This window comes from Syngnathus leptorhynchus, chromosome 17 (genome assembly GCF_054491065.1).
Source record: "Syngnathus leptorhynchus isolate UIUO chromosome 17, UIUO_Slep, whole genome shotgun sequence".
Classification (NCBI taxonomy): Eukaryota; Metazoa; Chordata; class Actinopteri; order Syngnathiformes; family Syngnathidae; genus Syngnathus; species Syngnathus leptorhynchus.
In genome coordinates, this window is record NC_141211.1 from 7,359,939 (window position 1) to 7,387,740 (window position 27,802).

Below are 27,802 nucleotides of genomic sequence, written 5' to 3' on the forward strand. Positions count from 1 at the left end.
GGGCTTTCTGCAGACAACTGCAGGCGACTCAACTTTCATCAAGTGCTTCGTCTTATTTATAGTCGTTTTAAACGAGCTTAATCATTTTTGTCCATTTTCGCCAGGTAAGACCTGTCCTTTCCCCCCCCCCCCCGTATATTGCTCTTATTATAGGCAATTAGAGTGGCGCATTTGCAACTGAACACAGAGCGCGCTGCGCGTTTTCTTGTGCTGTTTTTGACAACAAAAAAAAGCTGGAGGACTCATGAAAATATCTTGTCGGAGATTTTGACATTTTGGGTGGTTCCCCCTGGAAGCTGCAGATTTTGGCAGAAGACTCGTGCTTTTATAGTAAGAGCTTAATAAACAAGTTGTTACCATGACAGAAAACTTGTGATTTTGCGAGGACTTTCACAAGTGGGACTAAATATGACGCACCCCCAATTTAATTTTTAATGTTTTTATTTTTATACCATCATCACACGTATGACGTTTTATCTTTTTTTAAGAAGCGCACTCCAGCAGCTCCAGTATTTTGGTCTCTCAGTAGTCCACTTTAAATGCAGACTGGTCTGTGGTCAGCGAGAACACAGCAGAGACGCCGGTGCCATCTGATTGTTCATTCAAGGCTAAACAGAGGACACAAGTCCATTGTGTACCACCATTTGCCATCACTATGGAGCTGACATACAGGATCATTGGTCTGCTGGGATGCATCTTCCTGGACTGGGCTCCTCTGACTTGTGCTGAGGAAGGTGAGTCACAAGTACTTTGTTTATTTGATTGCGCCCGGAGGTGAGTTCCAGTTTGGAATCGTCCTTAAGAAAGTGCATGGAAACCAAACCGCAAGGAATCTTCAAATGAGGCTTCTGCAAACATCACTTAAGTTCCATTTCATGGCAGTAACCATAGATACCTCGATACGGCCGTGTCATGAATCCTAATAGGAGTGTGTGCGTGTGTGTGTGCGCGCGTGTGTGTGTGCGTGCAGCGTGCGTGCGTGCGTGCGTGCGTGCGTGCGTGTGTGTGTGTGTAAACATTCCCTATCATTTAGGTTTTATTTTAGAACGTTTTTCTTCCAATGGAAGAGTTCGAGTTCCCTCCAGTTGTGCAGTACCTAATTTAAATGGTCATAAAATTACACTACACACATCTTGTAATGAGCAAAACTGGTTCATTGTTGAATCTGGACAGGATCCAGATTCAATTATTTAATGCACCAGGCAGCAGTGGCAGCTCAACATGCATTGCCAATTTGTTTTGTTTATTAAAGCTCATATTACATTTGGTTCCTGTAGATCAGAGAAATACAAAAAAAAATAGAAAAGATAGACTGTGAAATTTCTAATTTACAAATGGTTACTTTTTAGGGGGTGTCAATGTGCATTAGTTTGATTACATTGATGTCCCCTCCAAAAAAAAAAAAAAAAACCTTATTGTGTTTTTCATCCTCATAAAGACGTCAACTGTTAGTGTCAAGTTCTTATTGTGTTGGTTTGACAGATTTTATATTTTGATATAAATTCATTAGGGAAATGGAGCCGCATACCAGCTGTTAGGTTCGTACTCTGAAAGCAGCCCCGTGTGGGGCTTTTGATTTCCCATCAGGTTTTTCTGGTTAATGATATTTACACATGTATGCACAACTGCTGATATGAATGTTTCCTCTTCAAACCTCCTCCTGATATTTAATAGCTACGGCAATGCTGTTAAAAGTTACCTCAACTCCAACTGAAGAGCTGACATTGTGTTCTGACAATTCAAATTTCCCCAAACTATTCCAGCACTGCTCATCCCTTTTGAACATGAAACAATGCATCTCATGCCAAGTTTCAATCAATGCCGGTCGTCAACAGGAACACACGGAACATGCTTGACTTCACTTATTCTGTGGCAGGATCTCCAATCTTTCAGCTTCTTTCTTACAACGACACGCACAATAATGTAGCTCAGATGAGGTCAGCCTTGCTTTTGTTGTGTGCAGTCAAACATTCAAATGTGGAAATCTACATGATAAAAAGTCTTGATGACCAGTGAAGTTGCTTTCCAGATGTACAAATGATCTAATGTTAAGATTAATTATAATTTTTTTTTTTTAATTTGGCATCCCATAGACAATAATTGTTTGTTTGGTGGTCAGGCAATGTGATTTCCTGTGTTGTGGATAAAGGTCCATCTCTCTGGTGACTTTAAACAATAGTGGAATGTTAGAGTTCAATGCCCCCATTGCTTGTTTATACTCTTAAAAAAAAGTTCCCATATGGAAAAAACATCTTTAATCTGCTCAAGCCACTTCAACCAATCTTTGGGTAGCAGTACAAATGTAACTTTTCAAATTCTTTTTGAAGGTTCTACTCTGTCATCATCAACCAAGTTTTTGATTCTGCACTGGTGCGAGGGCAGATGATACTCACAGCTGCCAAGCCTCTCCTCTTTTATTTTTGCGAGGCTGTAAATGGCTTACGAGATCGTTCCGGGGCGGGATCTCTCGTACTTCTGTCCCTGTAAAGATTAAAACCCAGAGCCCTTGATCGGATAATTACCTTGGCTGGAAATTTATAACAAACTTTGAGGGTTGGAGTTTCAAGTAGGAAAGTGGTTCAAAAACGTCAACAAAAAAGCTTTTTGCCCCCCCCTCCCTTAGATTTAGGAATTACTTTTCCTATACAAACGTACAAACCAAAGCCCACAAGACAGAAGCTTTCAATTCTTAGAAGACGACATGCCATGCTAGGAGATTAAATTATATGAGCGTTGCATTACTCAGCTACTGTGGTGGCGTTAAAAAACCCTCTTAGGATAGTGGATTTTGTTCATGACCACTTTTTGGAGAGAAACATCACACAATGATAAACAGAGCATTATTTTGAGGGGCATGACAAGCCCTGTGAGATGGACGTTTGGAAATGCCTCCTCTTTCACTGAGGTGCCCATTTCCACAAATGGGAATATTTCTATGCAAAACATTAGTTGGTATTCTATTATGTGGCGGTATCACGGCTCAAAGGCATTTTCCTCAGCTTGCATGACTAAATTATCGGCTTGATGATTGTGGTTGTCATGGTAAAGAGTGTGCGTACGACGATAATGCTTGTGACTTGCTCTTGTCCGCTAATGTTCGAGAAGCATTATTATTGCAGAGCAAATTATTGACTGCTTCATACTGGACTCATCTTTAAGATGCCGTGTGGTACCTATGATAGTTTAGTGAAACTTGGTTTTGCAAGAGAGTCAAGTAGCCAGTCTAGTTTGTTTAGCGGGGGCCAGCCTCATTGTGGCGGACGAAAAACGTTGACATCACTCTTTTAGCTGGTATCTATTGGGTAGGGGGGGGTGAGGGCACCCTGACTGTTGCAAATTTTACTATGGTGCTCAGCATGCAAATTGTAATACAACTGCTTCATCCATTCAAATCAGAATGACATTATTTTTGTAGTATTTGCACTATCAGGATTATCACCATTAACATTTTTTGTGTGCGTGTCACAAATTTGCCATCCGTTGTTTGATATTCATCGTGGCCTGCTTGCTGTTTTGAAGACTGGTGACACGACATCTCATTTCGAGTTTGTTTTCTTACCGCCTACTGATTAGAACGAGCAAAAAAAATACACAAAATGAAACTCTTATCCTCTTCCAATCCGTTAATCGCTCAAAGGCTTTTTTTTTTATTCACGTCCGCTCTCCACAAGGCCTCACGTGAGCGTCAATGCTTCCTTTAACGCACACGTAGGCTTTTCTTTTGCCGCTCTTTTAGCACATCCTCTTGTCTCCTTGATGCCTGACTGCCGCTATGCTATTTATTTCGCTTGCCGACGCTCTCCCCCTGCCGCAGAATTGTGGATCTTTTCCCAGAAATCCTTTTAAACGGAACCGATTTTTATAAGAAAGGGATTTGCATTTAAAGCAAGCCTGCCCCCTCCCCTCCCGCGCTTTGCTCTCTCGCTCCACAAGCTGCTCGCCCGTCATCCTCTGCACCTCAATCCCGTGATTAGCTTCCTCAAGAGTTAAACAGGCATCCAAGTGCCACAAGTACCCTCGATCCGGGGATGCGTAGTCTCTCGCGGAAATGCAGGTGGATGATAGTCGAGAGGATGCCCCCCCCCTTCCCCGCCCCCCAGGGCCCTCCAACCCATATACATCCACATCAGGCATTCACTTTGGTCTGTCCTCCACACACACACTCTGCTCCCTGAGAGTGGGACACAATGGGGACGGGCTTCAGCAGTGTGAATGAGGCCAGTTCCTATCAGCCCGTAAGCGCCAGAATGGCACTTTTTGGTGTGTGCGTGTGAGGTGGGGCTCTTTCACACCAGACCTGAGTCTATCTGCATCATGAGCAATTAGTATTTTGTGATGATACACACCTAGGGCCTCATTTGTGATCATAATGGAGTGGCCTTTAATTATAATTTGTATCTGTCATTTCACGGCTTGCATTTAAACTGGAAATCTACTTTTGTTTTCACTCATTCAAGAATTGGATGGTGTAAAAGCAGCTTGTAGCCATCTTCAACCTTGATGTACAATAATGTGAAGAAGCAAGCTTTTGAAATGTAATTTCTCTCCTTGACCTACATCTTATGTCACATGCGCATTTTTTTTTTTTTTTTTTAACTCCAAATGTAACGTTTGCTGGCACCCTGGGCGTACGCAAACCGGCTCAGCATGTCTCGAAGGGGCTGCCTCGCACAAGGTGCTCTGTGTGGGTTCTGCTTTCTCCAGCGTAACAGAGACATTCCTGTGAGAAGGCTGCCCTCCTACAGCTGCACGCAGTTAAGAGCTTAAGCGCAGTCGAGTTTTAAATCTGAGTTGGGGAGTTCACTTTACGATGCATTCAAAGACCATTTTTGGCAGCGGGCTGACTCCCTCTTTTTAAGGAGTGTTGCATCCAACAGGTTCCTTCACATTTTGTCTTGGCCCGTTGTCATTTATAGTCTTATGTACACTTCATGAGATCTCTAATTGATTTTTTTATTTTTTATTGTGGTTTTATTTCTGATATTTTGCCATATTTGATGCAGTTAGATCTTATTGGACTGTAACTAATGACTGTACAATAGTCTTTGGATGATTTCACCCGCAGATTGGCCGGAGTCATTATTTTACGTTTCAAAAACAACAACAACGCTCTTTGTACTCAGATGGCTTCACATCCAAAGATGAGTCTATCTTTAGCTGCAAACTTTTACAGGCTGGCTGGACACAAACTGATTAAAAGAGTTCACTCACTGTGCGGCTAGCGTGATTTCGAATGGTTAAAATCAGTCCAAATAAAACACTTTTTGGTGTTGTAGGGAGTCTTGGATGGTTTCTTTCACCAGAGACAGCACTGCTTGGAGCAGCCCACCTCCACAGCAGATTAGTCACTGCGGTATTTTTTCCTCCTCCCAAAATACATTTTACATTCGGCTTTCATCAAATCTTTGAGTTAAAAAAAACCTTAAGTACATCAGCAAATAATTCTGGAGCTTATACATGCTTTGGCACAAACATGTTTGGAGTGGGGATGAATATAAAAAAAATATGTGATATTTTGTTGTAGAAAACTGACAAATGCTCAACTCTGATTATTCGAAGCATCCAGTAAAGGGGGTGTGAGAATATCCTGCTGCTTTAGGAGATCATCCCAGATTTGATCCCTGCATGGCTTCAAATTGTCTTAGCCACAGGAGGTCACTGACCCCTGAACTCTGGGCCTCTTTGTGCACGGGGGACAAGAGGATGAAAATGCTCCTCCAAGAGAACGAAAGCAATTCTTTCCCATGGTGCTTTTGTTTGGATGGCACACACAATCTGCTCCTTCTGTGGGTTCATCAAGATGATAGCAGCTTATATTAGTGCTCAACTTTGAAATGCGTGCATGTCTTCTGAGACACTGCCCTCAAACTGCCGCCATCCTAAAACCTTCAACTAAAAAAACATTTTAGTATGCTAAACAGCCATTCGAGCATCAAAATGTGATTTTAGTTCACTTTTAGTTTTACTCCTTTGACAAAGTCTTGTTGAGGTGCAAATATTGTGACTTTTTTTTAAACATTTTTAATGAAGGTGTTTTCATATTCTGTGTCGCACAACTTAGAATAAGCGTTGCATCAAAGCGTTGGAAAAGATGTCATCAGAGACCAGGGTGCATCCGTTCTCTGAACAGCTGCACGCTTTTTGGCCTATTAAATCCTACCGAGCAATATTTTGGGTATATTTCGTCAGTTCAGCTGCAGGCTCCCTGCAGTGTGACACTTTACATTATGAATAGAAATGTTCTTGGCTGCGTTAATCAATACGAGTGACCCACATTTTCAGGGCACATCCAGCAGCAAGGAGGATTGGAGATTTAGGGACGTGCACATTTATTTTGGAGTCCAGTTTTTTTTCTTGGCGTGCATGGAATTTTTCCAAAATAACGGGAAGTGGTTGAGATTGTTGAATGTGAAATATGGAAGATGAGAAGACATCTACAAACAAATAGTACTCTAAAAATCACTTTGAAGTGTTTCTCATTGTACTTAATATAAAAACCCATAACAAACTATCCTTCAATCTTTCTATTGTAACTCATTCCTCCTATCAGCTAAGTACCGGGCCAGCGCTTTCAAGAAGCCCTTGAGTTTTGTCACATGGCCGCTTTATTTTTGAAGAGCGCTTTAGAGAGCGCTGCCCATAATTAGAAGACGAGGGAGGTGAACTCACTTAGTGACGGATCAATATTCCAGAGATGCTGAAATGTGCTGCGGAGCGAGGCAATTGCATCAATCATAACAGGCCGAGTGCATCACATTAAAGGCTCTAATGTGTCGATGAAAGAATGCTTTCTAAATGATGGCCGTGTTCACTAATGGAGTCGAATTTAAACTTAGATGCCGGCCTTGTGTCGTATTTGCAATTAAACGAGAAAGTCACACACACTTGAAACTATTTTGCAACAGTTCGACTAGTTAATTTTTCATGCATACAATAGTCTCCTTGGGAATATTTTGGTCCAAAGAGCTGTGCTGTATGTGAATGTTGTTTATACAAAGGAAGAGATTGTTTGAGTCCGAGACGCACTAGCGCCATACAGCATTTGACACCCCGGGTCAGAACTCATTACTTGTGGGCGGTGATGTCAATGGCGCAGAACCAAGTTGTTGTCTCATATCCTTTTTACCTTCTCTTCACCTCCCATTTCACGTTGAACTTTTATACCACCCTGATGGACGTGGCCATTTGAACTTGAAGAATGCAGTGTTTTCTTTTCTCCTCGATGACTATTAATTCAGCTGCAATTGCTGTGAACGTTTCGTTTTGTACTCAAACAGCCCAGACAAAAATCCTATATTGAATGCTTTTCTGGATTCGTTTTTAATTTAAGACATGGCAAACAAAGATTGCTGTTCTGGCGGTGAGAACAAAGTTAGGTTGGGGGGGAAAAAAAAGGGCCTTAAATGGAAACAATTTCAAGCTTGTACTGCAAAAAAAGGAATAGTCAACCTTTTACCACTTTGAAAGCTGACCTGTGCAAAGTCTGACACGGCTATTATTTAGCAAAGACTCATTGGGCAAGTTCTGCTTCAAGCCTTGTGCATATTGTGCAGCATAAGGTCTCGACCTTAAGCGACGCTTTGGGGGCTAAACATGTACGGACCCAGCGGTAGATACTGAAATTCTGCAAGCTAGCACTTGATGCATTGGTCCAGACTTGACTGTTGGGACAACAGACTCAGACGCTTTGTCAGTTGGCTATGTACAACAAAACTTTGCAATCCTGACTTTTTGTGTACATGACAACAATTTGGAGTCTCAAACTGCAGGTTAAGAGTTTCTTTTATACAAAGATCCTGCAACAACAAAAGCCATCTTTGCTTTTCCCAAAGAACCCCAGTGTTTACATACTAAACTGGCATCAGACAATTAGATGCGTAACATCAGCCCCGCGTCAGTGTCCAACAATGTCCGCAATAACCTTTTACACAGATTTCATTCCAGATCTGTTAATTACCTTCAAAGGTAGAATATTGACAGAAAAAAAAAAATCCAAGCTCAAACTGTGACCCAGAAATCAATCCTGGCTTGAACAAACACTATGAGGGTTTAGTTTGTTTGTGAATAGTTTTTTCCCCCAAAAATATATTCTTTGTTTCTACTCCATCAATATTTCCAACTCGGTTGTTATGTAAAAGTAACGAAAAGTCTGCGAGAAGAATGACAGCTGGCAGAGCGAGAAGGGGGATGATTTCTACCTTGGAGTTTATTTTTGTTTCTTGAGGTTTTGTTCAAATGTGAAATAGGACACAAGAAATTGTTTATGTTGCAAAAAAGAAAAAAAAGTGTTGTCAACTCCTCGGTTTATGCTACTATTAAAGCAGAAAGCCAGACATCGACAATTAGGGGGATTTTTCTGTCAATGTTCTTGCCACCTGGTGAGTTCCTGTGCTGCGAAACCGCCTATTAAAGTAATATGTTTGTCCACTCTGATGAATGTGTGGCTCTTAGCCAAAAAAATTCAGAGGCTATGTTTCCAAGAAGTGGACTTTCATCTCCTGGGGATTTGATTGACAGCTGTGTGGATCCTCTATGGTCCTGTCTATAGTTTCTGTCCAGTTTTTGAGAATACTTCAAAACTAGGTCACATCCCATACTGGGACGGAGAGCAGCTCTCTCGCTTATTGATATGCATCCCTACAGACAAGAAAAGAGGGAGCAGCGTCAAACATTAACACCTTTCTTTCATCTCAAACTCGCTCCTCTCGCAAAGCATTTCATGAGCTCACACGTACTCAAAGTTGCTGAGCGTATCCACGCAGGCCACGGGAGGCTTTTGTTATTCAGTGTTGAGCAGTTAAACAGTGTCTGGCTTGCTTAATGTGAATGGGTTGCACGTCGGTGATCCCCCCCACCCTTCCAACCACCCACCCAGCAGACCCCGGACACAGGAAGGGGACACGAATTACAGGAAACTGAGGTTTAATCTGACTAGACACAACTCTGCTATAAGACATACAAACACTGCGCGGCGTGCACACTCAAGTTTGAATCGAAATAATTGAATTGACAAAGCTGACAGAAGGAAAAATTCTTGATTTTTTGCCTTCGCTGCTAACAATAATATTATTTCCACAAATGGCATACAAGTACTATGATAATCCTCTGCAATTATTGAAATTCTCATCTGACAAAAGTGCCATAATTAATCCCAGACGTTCATACTCAAGCTAATGTAAAAAAGAGAGCCATTAATTTACCCCGGCGTTATGTCAGCAGGCAGAAGGAATTCATCCAAGTGGGTTTGGGGTTCAGAGAACTGAATTGCCTTTTGGAAAAGATGCATATTTGCTTTCCTAACAAGGCTTTTAAAAATACGAGAATGTCTGTTTGTCATGAGAATAAATGAGGTGGAAACAGCCGAGCTGGTTTTGTCCAAAGATAATAAAGCTCCAATTTAACCAAAAGTCCAGATATTGTATTTAAAAAAAAGAGAGAGATTTTCTTCAATCAAAACAGGCCAGCTGACCTTTAGTTTAGCGTCTTGATGTGAAGCTAATTGTTCAGCACCATTACAAATCAATCTCTGCATCTAACTTTGGGCCAATAAATCTCTTCCAAAAGCTTCATTTGTAATTTTGAAACATGCGCCTAATTTCTTACAGCACCAGTCATACCGTTTACAAAATCTAAAACATATGCAAGAGCCCTCCGTCCAGTCCAGTTGGCCAGTCCTTCAAACGCTTGAAAAAAATAATTTTGGTTATTGTGGGATTCAGGCCATCCTAAAAAATAAATACAATTAGAAAATGTTTTTTAATCCCCTCATATAAAAGCATTTTTCTTCTAACTGTATAACTTAATTGTTGTAGCAACATTTGTTTTCTTTTCAGTGTGGACTCTAAATACTAAAGAAACGCAAGTAAGGTTTTTGACATTAGCCATAGGTGGCGCTCGATCAAAATGACAAACTGACCTTTACCGTTTCTTGCTCATATCGTATTGCCGGAAAGGCCTTCGTTTTAACTTCTCAGATTACACTGTAATCTTTGTTTTGTCCAAAGCCTTTTGTGCTGGAGAATATAAAGCAAGCCACATAAAGCTGTTAATTTATTTTAATTCCACTAAATTTATTGACTAGCGATAGTGTGACGACAGTCTTTAAAATGCACAATAGGCTTAAGTGACGCCCAGGGTACTATTACTCAAAAAAGCAATTATTTTTCGCCTAACAACAGACAGAAAACAACTACATATTGAGAGAGCAAACAAGATAAGCGCAAAGTGCCTTTGTTATTGCACACACGTTTTTTTTTTTTTGTATTAATCGGATTTTAACATTTTCTCTCATTCTCTTTCATGACCACATATTGTTGTCCTGAAGGTGTGTGAGGATAAATGAGATTATTTTTGCTTGAATTAAACAAACTCTAAGAGTAGCAGAAGTACGCCTGTAATTTTCCTCCTCGTTTTCCGAGCCACAGTGGAAAATAGCGACGGCAAGGCAGTAACACAAAAATGACCAAAGCTGTCAAAAATGCGCTGAAATTGAATATTACTTTGTTAATCTCAAGCCTGAAGAAAAACCTAGACAAATTGCGGGGGCAGTATTGGTTTTACCCGACTCTTTTGTTTAAAGAAAAAAAGACTGGGTCAGGTTTTACATTTCAAAAGAGATCCATGCACACCCTCTATTGTTGTCTCCCTTTCTAGCAGAAAACTTAACACCTTCTCATTCCGTGTTTGTTGCACCGAAATAATTTGGATTACGTAACCCTCCTCCTTTGGACTATCATTTTCTTGACTGGGCAAGCCTTTCCTTTCTGTTGAAATCTATAATGTACAGGGCCATTATCGTTGAGCACTCAAGTTGAGTGTACACTTCTCTAATCTGTCCCTAATAAGGACAATTGCAGCGTAATTACTGTACAAGTGTTTGTTTTTGCAGTTAAATACGGCCAGATGACGAGCCTTTATTGTTTCTACTGTTTTCTGAGATTGTGAAATTGGAGGGGAGGGCGCTGGGCAATTTTCCGGCGAGTGGGTGGCCAACCACGCCGCTCCTGAAAGAATGTAGGGGAAGCGCCGACTTCCTCTAATGAGACTTAATTCTGAGTGATTCTCAGCGAGCGGCAAGGCCATGCATGCACATAATAGAAACACTCAGCATCTCATCCTAAACACTCACGCTCACGCATCCTGTCCCATAAACCTTAATGATAGAGCTGCGATAAACAGTGATTACTATGCTCGGGCCGGGGGAGTGGTTGTTGGGTGCCGCTTCTTTTTTTGCTCCATCCAATTAACATATAAAAGTGTGGCAGGTGTGCATTTGAAAGGAAATATAGAACGGTCGGACGGGGGTTGGTACAATCCCGGACTTTCTCATGCCATTATGGTCATTTGGAAATTTACGGCATTGCCACGTGTAAAATCAATAGACTGGCTAAATTTGAAAAACATCGAAATGGAGACTTGCAGAATGTGACGTTGTTGGACACATGTAGCAAATTTTCTTTGTTTTCTCTTATGCTATCAACACGTTCTCTTTGAGTCCTATAAGAGCCAAATGTTTGACATTTTCTGGCTCCAAAGTTGCAGACATGACATCAACAAACGACCTATACAACACAGGTTTGTTTTGATCGCTTTGTAGTTAAAACATCCTCACGTAAACATCCTAGTGAAGCTCCCGGGCAAAAAGCCAAACAATCTGAATTTGGGTTGCCTTCAAATTGTACACTTTCATTGATACTCAAGCCACCTTCTGTTTATGCTTGCATATCTTTAAGATTCCCATATTATCCTCAAGGAAATTGAAACAGAAAATAATTTGGATCTTCATCTGGAGCCACACATTTTACCTATACTGTAGTAATTTTCCTCTTGCAATCAAACTAGATTTACTTATCTATTTATCTATTTATTTATCTAGTTGTACTATGTTCATTTTGTCTTCACTTACAGATTATTTTACTGGTTCTTTTATCACAGACAAATTATTTAGGTTGATTTATCTGACATATTTCGGCGTGTACTTCTGCCTCTGACACTCTGATGAAGGCGGAAGTACACGCCGAAACATGTCTGGTAAATCAACCTAAATAATTTGTCTGTGATAAAAGAACCAGTAAAATAATACATGTATCTATTTATTTTATTTATAGATTTTCTTTGTGCTGATCTAAACAAGCGTGAACCTACATCCTATGTAATAAAGATTAATGTATTATTTACCATGAAAAATGAAAACTAACCTTTGCAATTACATGAATGCAGACATTGTTGATTTTGCCACAAGCAAGCAACATCCTCAGAGAAGGCTGAAGAAAAAAAAAAGTTTTTTGTGGAACGCTCATTTGGATGCTGTGTTGGAGAACACTCACCCTGAAGAGAAAATAACACTGAGGTGGAATGCTGAAAGAGAGATTTAAGCAATTTGGTTTTGTGACAGTGAGAGTCGGGTTGGGATTGAGTTCTGCATGCATGTGTGTGTGTGCGTGCGTTGCCTGAGAAATGTATTGAATTAGCTGGAAGCAAGATGTGAGCTGCTGTGGGTGTGAGCAGCAAAACAAGGACAAGTTAGCTGACACCTGATATGATTTATTTTGTGTTCAAATGTTGTCTTAAGAAGGAAAAGCAGCTGTATGGAGGATGTTCAATAATGTGCATTTTATTTGCTGTGTTTTGATAGAAAAAAAAAGGGTGCCTCTCTGTGTTGCTCTTTGGGGTGTGTCTCACTTTACGCAGGATCACAGAGATGCATAAGTGTAGGCACTGCACTTCTCAGTGTAATTAAATAAAATACAGCCAGTGGTGTCGGACACCAGGGAGGCGAGCGGCGCTGACTGGCTCACAGCTGCTTGTCGTCTTTCAACCGATGGGAGTTTGGGAAGGAATTTTACACTCCGCGTGCAGCCATGAACATTTGCAGTCATATTGTGTTTCATACTTTTGACAAGTTTGAATATGAACAGCGGTTGTTGCTCTAGCTAAAGTTTTCATCGGGAACGTAAGCGGAGATCGTAGTTGATGGATATAGTTTACATTTAATAGCCTGATTTGGATTTTCTCTTCAATGCTTCGACTTTGTTTTGATTTTTACTTACAAGATGTACTGGGTTTTGTCAGATTGGACTAATGACACGTTGCTGAAATCAAATAAATCGGAGACACCCACCGCATGAAATGTGAGCATGTGCTGGACAACTGAGCGGCGTGTTGAGGCGTGTCTAGGGTAGAAACAAGAAGCGCCACTCTGACTTTGTCGTCATACTAGTGTCAAACGTTCAACTGATTTTAGCAGTTTAAAAAAAAACACGAAGGAAACATTAGTTGTGGGGGACAACAATGGTGTCATAAATTCCAAACATGGTGATAGAGGGAGGAAGTCTGCTCGCTCAGCCAAAGGTGATGCTCCAGACCACCGTTTGATCTCTTCTTGTTGATTTTACAATCAAACAGAAAACCTTTCCTGTGTAAATGTGAGCAGTTGAAAGATTCTTTTGTCACTTTCAAGCTGATTTTTTTTCCCCTTCATCTACCTATTCACCAATAAAACAATTGAAAAGTTTTATTGACAGTGCAGGTGAATTTGAATGAAAAATGATACATAGTCGATGGCAATTGATGATGGGACGGATTCAAGCAAGCAATTTAATAACCACAATGATAAACGCAGCTTGAAAACTCAATTTCCTCTTACATCCATTTTCAAGCACTTGAGAGTTGCATTAAATCCTATTTATTGGCCCAACCAAACTGCCGAACCCTGCAGATGAGATTTCTGGTGGCCTCTAAAACCTCATCCGAGCCACAATTCTTGTAGAAGAACTGCGAAGCCAGCTGAGCACCGAAGTGAAAATGTCCCTCCCGTGAAAAGAAGTCATTTTAAACCAAATACTTGACATGCTGTTCAGGTTTTACTCAGGTCTTGAATGGCTGCACAACCTTATTGGTTGTTTTTCGGCTAGCGGCCGACAATGTGGGAGAAAAAAATAATTTCAATTGTAAGCGTGGATCAAGACTGAAAGGGTTTAAATCCGAATATACAATATGAGCATCTGTGTGTGTTTTTGAGTGGAAGTGCGGTCGTGTGGCTTTAGCGTAGCGTGTCACAGGAAGCAGGCGAGACGTAGGAGAAGGAAAACAAATTTTAGAGTCGCGGGGATCTTCCTGGCCAAACCCCTTCATGCTCAATTAATGTTGCATCCAAACAATAGATTAAGTCTTTGCCTTGAAACTACACGTGAAAAAAATCAGGAGCTGCAGTGCCTTTATGCGGAGTCCATATTTGAAAATGATCCCGTGTCCCAATATGAGGCAGCAGTTTTTTAATAATGCAGGTGTGACTAATGTTGCGGCCAATCTAATACGTGACCATTTCTTTTCGCAGAAGTGCTGATGAATACTAAGGTAGAGACGTCAGATCTGAGATGGACCGTCTTTCCACGGGCAAAGCTTGAGGTATGTAAGCACGCTGCCGCCGCCATCTTATCTGTATTTCCAGCCCAGACTCAGTTGTGATGGGAGAGATTTGGGGGCACCTCGTTTTTCTATTGGCTATGAAAGAGTTCCTTATATGGCAGGTAATGTCGGCGAGAGCGAATGTGCGATTTGAGAGTATATTGGAAGCAGATGCTTTGATGCGTCCCATCACCCGCGGAGTGGAATCCACTTGCAGCCCGCAATTTTGAATTCCAGCAACCCCAAAAACAGGCAGATTTGTAATTTGATAACCAATGAGTGGTTGCTATCTTATTTTTGCCCGCAGCAACCATATTTTCTCCTCTATTTGTGTCTTAGATGGGAATATGTTTGAAAGATATCTATAAACAGCCAGCATTCTAAACAGGAAAAAAAAAATATTGCTTTGAGATGTTGTGTAAGTAAAATGTTATCAGCTGTGGCCCCTTGATCAGCAGTTCGGGATATTTAACGGTGAAAGGAAACGATAAAACATTTTGCGCGTGCTGTCTTTGATTGACAAAGTCGTGAGTTTTGGTCCATTTAAAGATTCATGGTAAATGTCTGCGTGAAGTCAAGAACACGTTCCTGTCACTCCTGTAGAATGTGTGGCTCATCCCTTGACACAAGCGGCATTTGTTGATGAAAAGATGAGCTGCCACATTGTTTCATTTAGGATTAACGGAGAAAATCTCGCTGAAAAGGGCTGTGAAACCTGCATCAGCGCTCTCATTCAAAATGTCATCTGCACACCCCTTTTTTTTTTTTCCCGGGGTAAACATTTGCATATTTACATAAGCGACATTCTTGGGCACATCTGCTAGATTCAGCCTTGATTATGTTCATGTCGATGGTGTTTCCTGCACTTCAAAACATTTGACGATGAACATGACTGCTGTACAAATATTTGGTGCTGCTTTTAGTCTCATGCACATTTGTGCAAATTTGTTCCATAACTTGTGCATTCCCGTGTTTTATTCTAAAGAAAAAACAGTGAAGGTTGCTGCAATGTGCTCTGCTTGACAAGCGGGACTTAAAAATCCCACAAGCTGCACTGCGGCTCAATGTGTGGAATGATTTAAAAAGCCAGAATCCAAGTCGTCATGGCGCTGAATTTTCAGTGCAAGCCTCTGGGTTCGTACCTGAAGCGGTGGGCCAATAAAAAATGAAAGATTCTTGGCCTCTAAAAGACTCCAGTTCATACTGGACAATTAAAAACAGGCGGTGCTAATCAAAATGTTCTACTGTTTGGCTTTCTGGGTCCTGGCTTGGATCTCAGTGGGAGGAAGTGAGCGGTTTGGACGAAGAGGGCAACAGCGTGAGGACCTACCAGATCTGTCAGACTGACAGCTCATTCAGCCACTGGCTGCGCAGCGGCTTCATCCAGCGACGAGGAGCCTCGCAAGTTTACGTGGAGCTGCGCTTCACCATAATGGAGTGCTCCTCCGGGAATAGCCACCACCGAAGCTGCAAGGAGACCTTTAACCTCTACTACTACCAGGCCGACTCCAATGAGGCCACAGACACGTACCCGCCGTGGATGGAGAATCCTTACACAAAGGTAGGCCCGGTAGAGGCTGGTCAAGTGCAGAAGCAGAATCAATATCAAGTGTGCCCATTAATCGGCAACTAATCGATGATCAAATTAAGCAATAACCAATTTTTGGTTTGATTTGTTTTTGAAGAGCTCACTGTGATGAACAGCCCACATACACCGGGGCATGTTTCACGTCTTTGCAAATAAAGGTTTATAGAAGTGGGAAGCAATGTTTGCCAGGAAGGCAATAAATCAATGTAAAGCCCTTAATAGCGTGCTTGGAGAATGTTCAATAATGTAAAGCATATGTAACGCGTAGTTAATGTTTTCAAATTTGTTGAATGCTGATGTGCTGGAATGGGGCCATAGTTGGACTTTTTTTTTTTTGCTCTTTCTTCCTGTCCTAGGTGGATACAGTGGCAGCCGACTTTCTCCTCAGGAAGGGCGGCGAGCGGAAATTCAACATAAAGACCATAAGACTGGGCCCTTTATCCAAAAGAGGCTTCTACTTGGCCTTTCAGGCTCAGGGCTCCTGCATGGCCTTGCTCTCCGTCAGGGTCTTCTTCAAGAAGTGTCCCCCCCTCATTAGCGCGCTTTCCTCTTTCCCTGAGACCATTCCTCGCACTCTGGTACAGGAAGCGCAGGGTGTGTGCGTGGAGCATGCCGCGCAGCAGGGCCCCCGAAGTCGCGCTCCAAAGCTTTTCTGCGGCGAAGACGGCCAGTGGGTGGGCCAGCCGACCACCTCCTGCGCCTGTGCTCCTGGATTCGAAGCGGCCGAGGGACACACCAGATGTACAGGTGGGTTTAAAGCCAGCTTAGGTTTCCTACTCTGAGTAAGGGCGTCCATGTGGGCGACGGCCACTCCACCATCAAACAATGGTGAGCTGTGGGTGGGGTGCGCCGAGGGTGGACGCAGTGTTGCATAGAATGAGGAGGGGAAGCGGTGACAGAAAGAGGACGGGGCGAGAGGTCAGGTAGAGCAGCACTTATCTCAGAGGGGAAGAGCGGGGTCAAAGGCTGGCTGCTGAGACAACTTATGGTTGAGTGCGATAGAGGGGAGGTGGGGAAGGGCGCTCGAGATGAAGACGCTTCGAGACCATCAAATCAAAGGTCTTGAAAAAGACGGCAGAAGAAGTGGCAGCTCTGTCTATAATGAGTTCCATTAGCTAAAGCCTTCCCCCTCGCAAACCAAATTAACATGGCTTCACATGGCATGCAGTATGTGTCCAAATCAAATTTTAAAACGTCTATTTTTATCTCAGTCAGGGTGAAATCATTTGTTATGACTTAAAAAAAAAAACACAATCTAACTTCTTTGTTTGGAGCACTTGGCATTTCCAGCTTTCTGTCATGGACGAGAGCTGTGAGAAAAAAAAAAACAGCCACCAGACCATTAAGGGAAATTGCCTATATAAGAAGATTGAATAGTTAATTAGCTTCATAGGCTGAGCGTTTGGGGAAAATGAAATTGAGTCTGCTCTAATCCCATTACCTTGCATACAAACAAATGCTACAACATGCTGTCATCTTGATTCTGTGTGATGGATGTGCTCGATTATTTGGGCGGCGCCATTGAAACAAAGATCTTGCTGACCATTGAGTCGACTATTTATTTCCCTGAGGGCCAAATAGGTGTTTTCCCACTGATTTGTAGCTTTTGGTGAACTCAAGTTCATCTTTGAAACAAACAATGCGATGAAGGAACTTCCTGTAGCCACGTCACCAACAACTCAAGACGCCTTGACTTGAAATTGCAGCAGTCAAAGTAGAGTCCTCTTTTTTTTTTTTTTGTCCAGGAACAGGAAATGTTTTTTTTTTCCTTATCTCTCTAAGGACGATCATGTTTTGGTTCAACCACCCCCATATAAACGACTGGGGCTATCTGATTTATGACTTAGCTCTCATTACATTCTTCCCTCAGCCCATCTGCAGCCATCTGGCACCTGAGCGCAGTTAACATGTATGTACGAGCCACAGGTCATATCTAATGTAAGCTCATAATGCTTTTCCTTCATTTGTCCTCTGCAGCTTGTCCCGTGGGTCACTTCAAGTCCAACGCAGAGGGACAGTGCACAGTCTGTCCGGGAGCAAGCCACGCCTCCGTCAGGGGGCAGTCTACATGCGCATGTCGCCCTGGCTACTTCCGAGCACAATCCGACACCCCTGACACTGCATGCACCAGTGAGTAAATACAAAAATGGCTCATATATGTTTGCAAATAGAAAGACGCCGCAACTCTTCTGTTTTTGCCACCTTCTGTGCTAATTTCCCCGCCTTCTTTAATGTGCTTTGTTTCTTTTGTGGCTATTGAGATGTATGTCATTCGTGACAGATTGTTATGGGGGTTGGGCTTCCTCTCAAACGTATAGTAGCCATTAATGGTCTTAAGTGACACCTCCTCGCCGATTCAGGAATTCAAGCTCATGTGTGATGTGTGAAAGGAGCATTTGACAGTAAGGTGCACTTTGTCGGATTAGCAATCAAGAGGATGTGAAAAATTTATCACTTTAACTTCTTTTCACGCCACTTGTATTCAGTCCTCTCTTAACTTAGCACGCATCTTTACTGTGGAATGATGTGAGAAGACGCCAAAGTAAAATTGGAGACAGATTCAAACCAGAAGCCTCTTTACGTTAATTATAAATGACTAACCGGCCTGATTTAAGACATCACATCCCGAAAGGGAAGGCCAAACGGCACAACTGTACGTAACCATGACGAGGAGACACAAGCAAAATGAGAGGCGGCTGGGAAAGCACATTGTGTCAACATATTTGAAATGCCAGAAACAATAATGATTTCCACATGGTGTCTATCCAGTGATGCAATTTCGGAGCTTCCGAATGATCTAAGGTCTGATTTGGGGCCAGTCACCTTTGGCAGAATTCCTTTTAACTGTTTCCGGGTCAATCCAGTCTTTTGGTGTGAGCAGGTTTTTTTTTTTTTTTTTATGTGCTGTACCAAATTTTAGATGCTATGTTATGCAGGGTGGGCACGTTTTTATTTTTTTTAACTCCAGATGAAAATTTTGATGAGACATATGCAAGTTTGATTATTAAGCATAATCTGGTTGTTAAATAGGAAAATGAATCACCTCCAAACTACCTCCCCCCAGGTGATGAGTGGCAAATTCATAGCTCAGCCGCAGTCTGTGAGGTTGGCCCACTTGGGCTTCCAGTGAGAAACGCAAGACAGCTGGAGGCTCTGTGACAAAGCCGTGTCTCCTTGGCAGCGGCAGAAGCGGAGTGCTTCTTCTTAGCTCGAGGCAACAACTATCTTCTCGCCATTTTCACACAAACGATCATTATCTTCCACGTTTTGGTGCGCTGTAATTGCACCGGTTAAATTTTGCAGCATATTCGCTCCCGTGGTGACACAATCATTGTTCTGCTTCCTGGCTACATGTAAAGACTGAATAATATGTCTTCGGCTACATGACCAACAAAATAGACTGTGTAGGTCATTGGAAGGTGAAACGGCGTAAAAACAGAACCGTAGGGGTTATAATTGGATTTGATGGGATAATTTGCTACGCCATGATTGCAAACATGCCCAGAAATGAAATTATGATTTATTTATTTTTTTACTATGTTATAAGCATGACATGGTATTCATGACTTTTGGATTTGTTTTAATTCAATGAAGTGTTATGCTGCTATGTCTTTAACTGTAACTATCCCATTAACAATGAAACTAAAAAAATGAGATATTAAATCATATTTTGTGGTTGCTTCAAGAGTGCTGTTGCTATTCCACATCTGATGCCCAGTCCTGCTACAAAAAAGAAAAAAAAAAAACCACTATGTTTACATTTTATCGTTGATTTCAAGGTTTGTTAATTTTCTAATTTCTTTAACAAATGAGCTGTTAGATGGGGAAGTGCAAGAAGGTGTTCATAAAATACTTGTGGGATAATATCGTCTTCCCTTTTGCTATTCCGAAACATAATTTGGTCTGCTTGTCGTGTCGTAATGTGTTTGAATGTGACTTTTAATGTGAAACAGCTTAGTATATCATTTCAAATGTAATATCATGGAGTTGCAGTGTGCTAAAGGAGCAGAAAATGAATCTTGAAAGCGGCTTAATTCAACCTTGTACGATAAAGAAAAATATTCAAACTTTGCCCACAGGACCTCCCTCGGCACCACGCAGCATCGCCTCCCAGATTAACGGGACTTCGCTACGGCTGGAATGGAACGAGCCTCTGGACAATGGCGGCAGAGCCGACCTCAGCTACAGTATCAGATGCCTCATGTGTCGAACACCGAAGAGCTCGTGCGTGTCCTGCGGCGACAGCGTCAGCTACCGACCGGCTCAGCACGCCCTGACCAGTCGGCGGGTGGAGGTGTGGGGTCTGCTGCCTCACACCACGTACACCTTTGCCATCCAAGCTCTCAACGGGGTGTCTCAGTTCAGCGGCAAGGAACCCTCCAGCGAGGGCGTCAATATCACCACCAGCTATGATGGTAACAAGCTGCAAGGAAAAGGTATGCGGTAACGCGGCGGCTTTTTAATTCTCTATCTTCACAGTGCCGTCGCTGGTGTCTGTGATTCGTAAAAGCCAGTCCACAGAGAGCAGCTTAACGCTTCACTGGTCCGTGCCTGTGCAGCCACACTACACCATTTTGCAGTATCAACTACGCTACTGTGAAAAGGTACAAGCATCTGGATTTTTCTTTTCATACAACTCATTTGGATACAAAGTCTTTAGAAGTAGGATACAAAAAGTATAGCAACAATAAATATGTATTCATTCTTCAGCATCTACTTATTAATTATTATTGTTGTTATTATTATACTAGAATTTGCAATTTCTGGAGAAATTGCGTGTGAAGGCGAAAAGCTGAATTTTTTTTTTGGGGAATACTGTGGAATGATTTTGGAATGAGTTGAATTTCTCGAGAAACGTAGAATTTTGAGGTGAAAAACGGAATTTGGGGGAATTTGGTGGAATTTGGTGGAATTTGGTGGAATTTCAAATTTGAAAACGCGGAATTTTTGGGAAGTGGGAATTTGGGGAATAGCGTGGAAGAATATGAAGAGTTGAAAGCTGGAATGGGTTGAATCGGTTGAATAATGTGGAAACTAGAGGTGAAAAACGGAATTTTGGGGAATTTGGTGGAATTTGGTGGAATTTCAAATTTGAAAATGCAGAATTTTTGGGAAGTGGGAATTTGGGGAATTGCGTGGAAGAATATGAAGAGTTGAAAACTGGAATGGGTTGAATGGGTTGAAAAACGTGGAATTTAGAGGTGAAAAACGGAATTTTGGGGAATTTTTTGGGAATTTGGCGGAATTTTGGGGAAGTGGGAATTTGGGGAATGTTGAGAATCTTTCCCAATGTGATGTGAATGTGCTGAATGACGTGAATTTGAAACTGGAATGACGTGAATGTGAAACGTTGAATGTGCCATTGAGAATGAATGGGGAAAAATTTGTCGGGAATTTGGGAATTTTGCGGAATCGGAGAATTTTCGGAATACCAAAAATGGAAGCGCTCATCTCGGGAATAGTTGGAATGAGTGAAAAGTGGAATGGAGTGAATGGGTTGAATTGTGTGGAAGAAGTAGAAGGACAGAAATCGCGGAGAATAAAATAGAAGAAGAAGAATAATAACTAGAATTTGCAATTTCTGGAGAAATTGCGTGTGAAGGCGAAGAAGCTGAATATTTTTTGGGTCACTTCTGGTTTTATTTTGGTCATTTCCGGTTTATTTGGGTCACTTCCGGTTTACCTGAGGTCACTTCCTGTTTATTTGGGTCACTTCCGGTTTACCTGGGGTCACTTCCGGTTTGCCTGAGGTCACTTCCGGTTTATTTAGGGTCACTTCCGGTTTGCCTGAGGTCACTTCCGGTTTGCCTGAGGTCACTTCCGGTTTATTTAGGGTCACTTCCGGTTTGCCTGAGGTCACTTCCGGTTTGCCTGAGGTCACTTCCGGTTCATTGGGGGTCACTTCCGGTCTATTTGGGGTCACTTCCGGGGTCCCTGGGGTCACTTCCGGTCCAATCAGGGCTCATTGGGGTCACTTTAGGGTCAATCCAAGATGGCCGCCACATAGTGGAAGTGGGGGTCAAGGGGGTGAATATGGGAAGCATAAGGTGAATAAAGTTGGAATGGGTTGAATCCGTTGAAAAACGTGGAATTTAGAGGTGAAAAACGGAATTTGGGTGAATTTGGTGGAATTTGGTGGAATTTCAAATTTGAAAATGCGGAATTTTTGGGAAGTGGGAATTTGGGGAATAGCGTGGAAGAATATGAAGAGTTGAAAGCTGGAATGGGTTGAATGGGTTGAAAAACGTGGAATTTAGAGGTGAAAAACGGAATTTTGGGGAAGTTGGTGGAATTTGGTGGAATTTGGGTGAATTTGGTGGAATTTGGTGGAATTTGGTGGAATTTATTATTTGAAAATGCGGAATTTTTGGTAAGTGGGAATTTGGGGAATAGCGTGGAAGAATATGAAGAGTTGAAAGCTGGAATGGGTTGAATGGGTTGAAAAACGTGGAATTTAGAGGTGAAAAACGGAATTTTGGGGAATTTGGTGGAATTTGGCGGAATTTTTGGGAAGTGGGAATTTGGGGAATGTTGGGAATCTTTCCCAATGTGACGTGAATGTGATGAATGACGTGAATTTCAAACTGGAATGACGTGAATTTCAAACTGGAATGACGTGAATGTGAAATGTTGAATGTGCCATTGAGAATGAATGGGGAAAAAATTGTCGGGAATTTGGGAATTTTGCGGAATCTGAGAATTTACGGAATACCAAAAATGGAAGCGCTCATCTCGGGAATAGTTGGAATGAGTGAAAAGTGGAATGGAGTGAATGGGTTGAATTGTGTGGAAGAAGTAGAAGGACAGAAATCGCGGAGAATAAAATAGAATAATAATAATAATAACTAGAATTTGCAATTCCTGAGGAAATTGCGTGTGAAGGTGAAGAAGTTGAATAAATACTCGGGGAATGCCGAAGAATGATGTTGAAACGAGTCGAATCGGTTGAAAAATGTAGAAATTAGAGTGGAAAAGGGAAATTTCGGAAATTTTGGTTGAATTTCAAATTTGAAAATGTGGAATTTTTGTTAAGTGGGAATTTGGGGAATAGGTAGGAAGAATATGAAGAGTTGAAAAGTGGAATGGGTTGAATCGGTTGAAAAATGTGGAAATTAGAGTGGAAAAAGGAAATTTTGCAGAATTTGGTTGAATTTCAAATTTGAAAAAGTGGAATTTATGGTAAGTTTGAATTTGGGGAATAGGCAGGAAGAATATGAAGAGTTGAAAGTTGGAATGGGTTGAATCGGTTGAAAAATGTAGAAGTTAGAGCAAATTATAAATCCCCATTGAGAATGAATGGGAATTTAAAAAAAAAATTGCGCCAAAAAGTTTTGAAATTTGGAACGAAACGAAATATACGGCTGTCTAGTTGTCACTCTCGGAGATAAATGTTGAAACGGGTTGAATCGGACAAAAATTGAAAAAGTTAGCGAAAATGCATAAGTTGAACATAGTGAATACAATTGGAATGGGTTGAATCGGTTGAAGAATGTTGAAATTAGAGTGGAAAAAGGAAATTTTGGTTGAATTTCAAATTTGAAAAATGTGGAATTTTTGTTAAGTGGGAATTTGGGGAATAGGTAGGAAGAATATGAAGAGTTGAAAAGTGGAATGGGTTGAATCGGTTGAAAAATGTGGAAATTAGAGTGGAAAAAGGAAATTTTGCAGAATTTGGTTGAATTTCAAATTTGAAAAATGTGAAATTTTTGCTGAATGGGAAGGTGTGGAATAGGGAGGAAGAATATGAAGAGTTGAAAGTTGGAACGAGTTGAATCGGTTGAAGTATGTAGAAATTAGAAGTGAAAAAGGAAATTTTGTGGAATTTTGTGGAATTTTGTGAAATTTTGTGAAATTTTGAAACGTGAATATGTGAAAATTTTGAATTTGCCAAGTTTGGGAATGTCCCCAATGTGATTTGAATGGGTTGAATGATGTGAATTTCAAACTGGAACAACGTAAATGTGAAATGTTGAATCTGCCATTAAGAATGAATGGGGAAAAATTGCCGGAAATTTGTGAATTTTGTGAAAACGGAAAATTTTTTGAATGTATAAAATTTGAGCGCGCGATTCCTGAATATTTGGAATAAGTGAAAAGTGGAACGGAGTGAATCGGTTGAAGTATGTGGAAGTAGTTTAACGGCGAAAAAACAGGCAGAATAAGTAAAATAATAATAATAACTAGAATTTGCAATTCCTGAGGAAATTGCGTGTGAAGGTGAAGAAGTTGAAGAAATACTCGGGGAATGCCGAAGAATGATGTTGAAACGAGTCGAATCGGTTGAAAAATGTAGAAATTAGAGTGGAAAAAGGAAATTTCGGAAAATTTGGTTGAATTTCAAATTTGAAAATGTGGAATTTATGGTAAGTGTGAATTTGGGGAATAGGGAGGAAGAATATGAAGAGTTGAAAAGTGGAATGGGTTGAATCGGTTGAAAAATGTGGAAACTAGAGGTGAAAAACGAGAATTTTGCAGAATTTGGTTGAATTTCAAATTTGAAAAATGTGAAATTTTTGCTGAATGGGAAGGTGTGGAATAGGTAGGGAAAAGATGAACAGTTGAAAGTTGGAACGAGTTGAATCGGTTGAAGTATGTTGAAATTAGAAGTGAAAAAGGAAATTTTGTGGAATTTTGTGGAATTTTGTGAAATTTTGTGAAATTTTGAAACGTGAATATGTGAAAATTTTGAATTTGCCAAGTTTGGGAATGTCCCCAATGTGATTTGAATGGGTTGAATGATGTGAATTTCAAACTGGAACAACGTAAATGTGAAATGTTGAATCTGCCATTAAGAATGAATGGGGAAAAATTGCCGGAAATTTGTGAATTTTGTGAAAACGGAAAATTTTTTGAATGTTTGAAATGTGAGCAGCCGTGTCATGAATATTTGGAATAAGTGAAAAGTGGAACGGAGTGAATAGGTTGAAGTATGTGGAAGTAGTTGAACGGCGAAAAAACAGGCAGAATAAGTAAAATAATAATAATAATAATAATAATAATAAAGGACAGGAATAACAATAGTGTGAAGGTCTTCACCTTCACACTAATAATAAAGGACAGGAATAACAATAGTGTGAAGGTCTTCACCTTCACACTAATAAAGTGAATGGAGTAGAATAACATATGTGTGAAGGCCTTCGCCTTCACACAATAAAGTGAATGGAGTAGAATAACATATGTGTGAAGGCCATCGCCTTCACACAACTAGAATTTGCAATTTCTGGAGAAATTGCGTGTGAAGGCGAAAAGCTGAATTTTTTTTTTGGGGAATACTGTGGAATGATTTTGGAATGAGTTGAATTTCTCGAGAAACGTAGAATTTTGAGGTGAAAAACTGAATTTTGGGGAATTTGGTGGAATTTAGTGGAATTTGGTGGAATTTCAAATTTGAAAACGCGGAATTTTTGGGAAGTGGGAATTTGGGGAATAGCGTGGAAGAATATGAAGAGTTGAAAGCTGGAATGGGTTGAATCGGTTGAATAATGTGGAAACTAGAGGTGAAAAACGGAATTTTGGGGAATTTGGTGGAATTTGGTGGAATTTCAAATTTGAAAATGCAGAATTTTTGGGAAGTGGGAATTTGGGGAATTGCGTGGAAGAATATGAAGAGTTGAAAGCTGGAATGGGTTGAATGGGTTGAAAAACGTGGAATTTAGAGGTGAAAAACGGAATTTTGGGGAATTTGGTGGAATTTGGTGGAATTTCAAATTTGAAAATGCGGAATTTTTGGGAAGTGGGAATTTGGGGAATAGCGTGGAAGAATATGAAGAGTTGAAAACTGGAATGGGTTGAATCGGTTGAAAAACGTGGAATTTAGAGGTGAAAAACGGAATTTTGGGGAATTTTGGGGAATTTGGCGGAATTTTTGGGAAGTGGGAATTTGGGGAATGTTGAGAATCTTTCCCAATGGGATGTGAATGTGCTGAATGACGTGAATTTGAAACTGGAATGACGTGAATGTGAAACTGGAATGACGTGAATGTGAAACGTTGAATGTGCCATTGAGAATGAATGGGGAAAAATTTGTCGGGAATTTGGGAATTTTGCGGAATCGGAGAATTTTCGGAATACCAAAAATGGAAGCGCTCATCTCGGGAATAGTTGGAATGAGTGAAAAGTGGAATGGAGTGAATGGGTTGAATTGTGTGGAAGAAGAAGAAGGACAGAAATCGCGGAGAATAAAATAGAATAATAATAATAACTAGAATTTGCAATTTCTGGAGAAATTGCGTGTGAAGGCGAAGAAGCTGAATATTTTTTGGGTCACTTCTGGTTTTATTTTGGTCATTTCCGGTTTATTTGGGTCACTTCCGGTTTACCTGAGGTCACTTCCTGTTTATTTGGGTCACTTCCGGTTTACCTGGGGTCACTTCCGGTTTGCCTGAGGTCACTTCCGGTTTATTTAGGGTCACTTCCGGTTTGCCTGAGGTCACTTCCGGTTTACCTGAGGTCACTTCCGGTTCATTGGGGGTCACTTCCGGTCTATTTGGGGTCACTTACGGGGTCCCTGGGGTCACTTCCGGTCCAATCAGGGCTCATTGGGGTCACTTTAGGGTCAATCCAAGATGGCCGCCACATAGTGGAAGTGGGGGTCAATGGGGTGAATATGGGAAGCATAAGGTGAATAAAGTTGGAATGGGTTGAATCCGTTGAAAAACGTGGAATTTAGAGGTGAAAAACGGAATTTTGGGGAATTTGGTGGAATTTGGTGGAATTTCAAATTTGAAAATGCGGAATTTTTGGGAAGTGGGAATTTGGGGAATAGCGTGGAAGAATATGAAGAGTTGAAAACTGGAATGGGTTGAATCGGTTGAAAAACGTGGAATTTAAAGGTGAATAACGGAATTTTGGGGAATTTAGTGGAATTTGGTGGAATTTGGTGGAATTTCAAATTTGAAAATGCGGAATTTTTGGGAAGTGGGAATTTGGGGAATAGCGTGGAAGAATATGAAGAGTTGAAAACTGGAATGGGTTGAATCGGTTGAAAAACGTGGAATTTAGAGGTGAATAACGGAATTTTGGGGAATTTAGTGGAATTTGGTGGAATTTCAAATTTGAAAATGCGGAATTTTTGGGAAGTGGGAATTTGGGGAATAGCGTGGAAGAATATGAAGAGTTGAAAACTGGAATGGGTTGAATCGGTTGAAAAACGTGGAATTTAGAGGTGAAAAACTGAATTTTGGGGAATTTGGTGGAATTTTGCGGAATTTTTGGGAAGTGGGAATTTGGGGAATGTTGAGAATCTTTCCCAATGTGATGTGAATGTGCTGAATGACGTGAATTTGAAACTGGAATGACGTGAATTTGAAACTGGAATGACGTGAATGTGAAACGTTGAATGTGCCATTGAGAATGAATGGGGAAAAATTTGTCGGGAATTTGGGAATTTTGCGGAATCGGAGAATTTTCGGAATACCAAAAATGGAAGCGCTCATCTCGGGAATAGTTGGAATGAGTGAAAAGTGGAATGGAGTGAATGGGTTGAATTGTGTGGAAGAAGTAGAAGGACAGAAATCGCGGAGAATAAAATAGAATAATAATAATAATAATAATAATAACTAGAATTTGCAATTTCTGGAGAAATTGCGTGTGAAGGCGAAGAAGCTGAATATTTTTTGGGTCACTTCTGGTTTTATTTTGGTCATTTCCGGTTTATTTGGGTCACTTCCGGTTTACCTGAGGTCACTTCCTGTTTATTTGGGTCACTTCCGGTTTACCTGGGGTCACTTCCGGTTTGCCTGAGGTCACTTCCGGTTTATTTAGGGTCACTTCCGGTTTGCCTGAGGTCACTTCCGGTTTGCCTGAGGT

General features: G+C 41.1%; 1 protein-coding gene across 2 annotated transcripts in view; it reads left to right on the forward strand.

The window, feature by feature from the left end:
- Window positions 1–27,802, forward strand: part of ephb4a (eph receptor B4a) — a 45,908-nt gene continuing 18,106 nt past the window's right edge. The window contains exons 1-7 of one of the 2 annotated variants that reach the window (XM_085936852.1): window positions 1–734; window positions 14,336–14,406; window positions 15,686–15,967; window positions 16,351–16,741; window positions 17,972–18,124; window positions 20,074–20,409; window positions 20,474–20,598. In XM_085936852.1, coding sequence (XP_085792978.1) covers window positions 656–734; window positions 14,336–14,406; window positions 15,686–15,967; window positions 16,351–16,741; window positions 17,972–18,124; window positions 20,074–20,409; window positions 20,474–20,598 — 1,437 coding nt within the window. In that variant the 5' untranslated portion in view covers window positions 1–655. The remainder of the gene's footprint in view (window positions 735–14,335; window positions 14,407–15,685; window positions 15,968–16,350; window positions 16,742–17,971; window positions 18,125–20,073; window positions 20,410–20,473; window positions 20,599–27,802) is intronic. The other variant, XM_085936853.1, reaches the window with a different exon arrangement.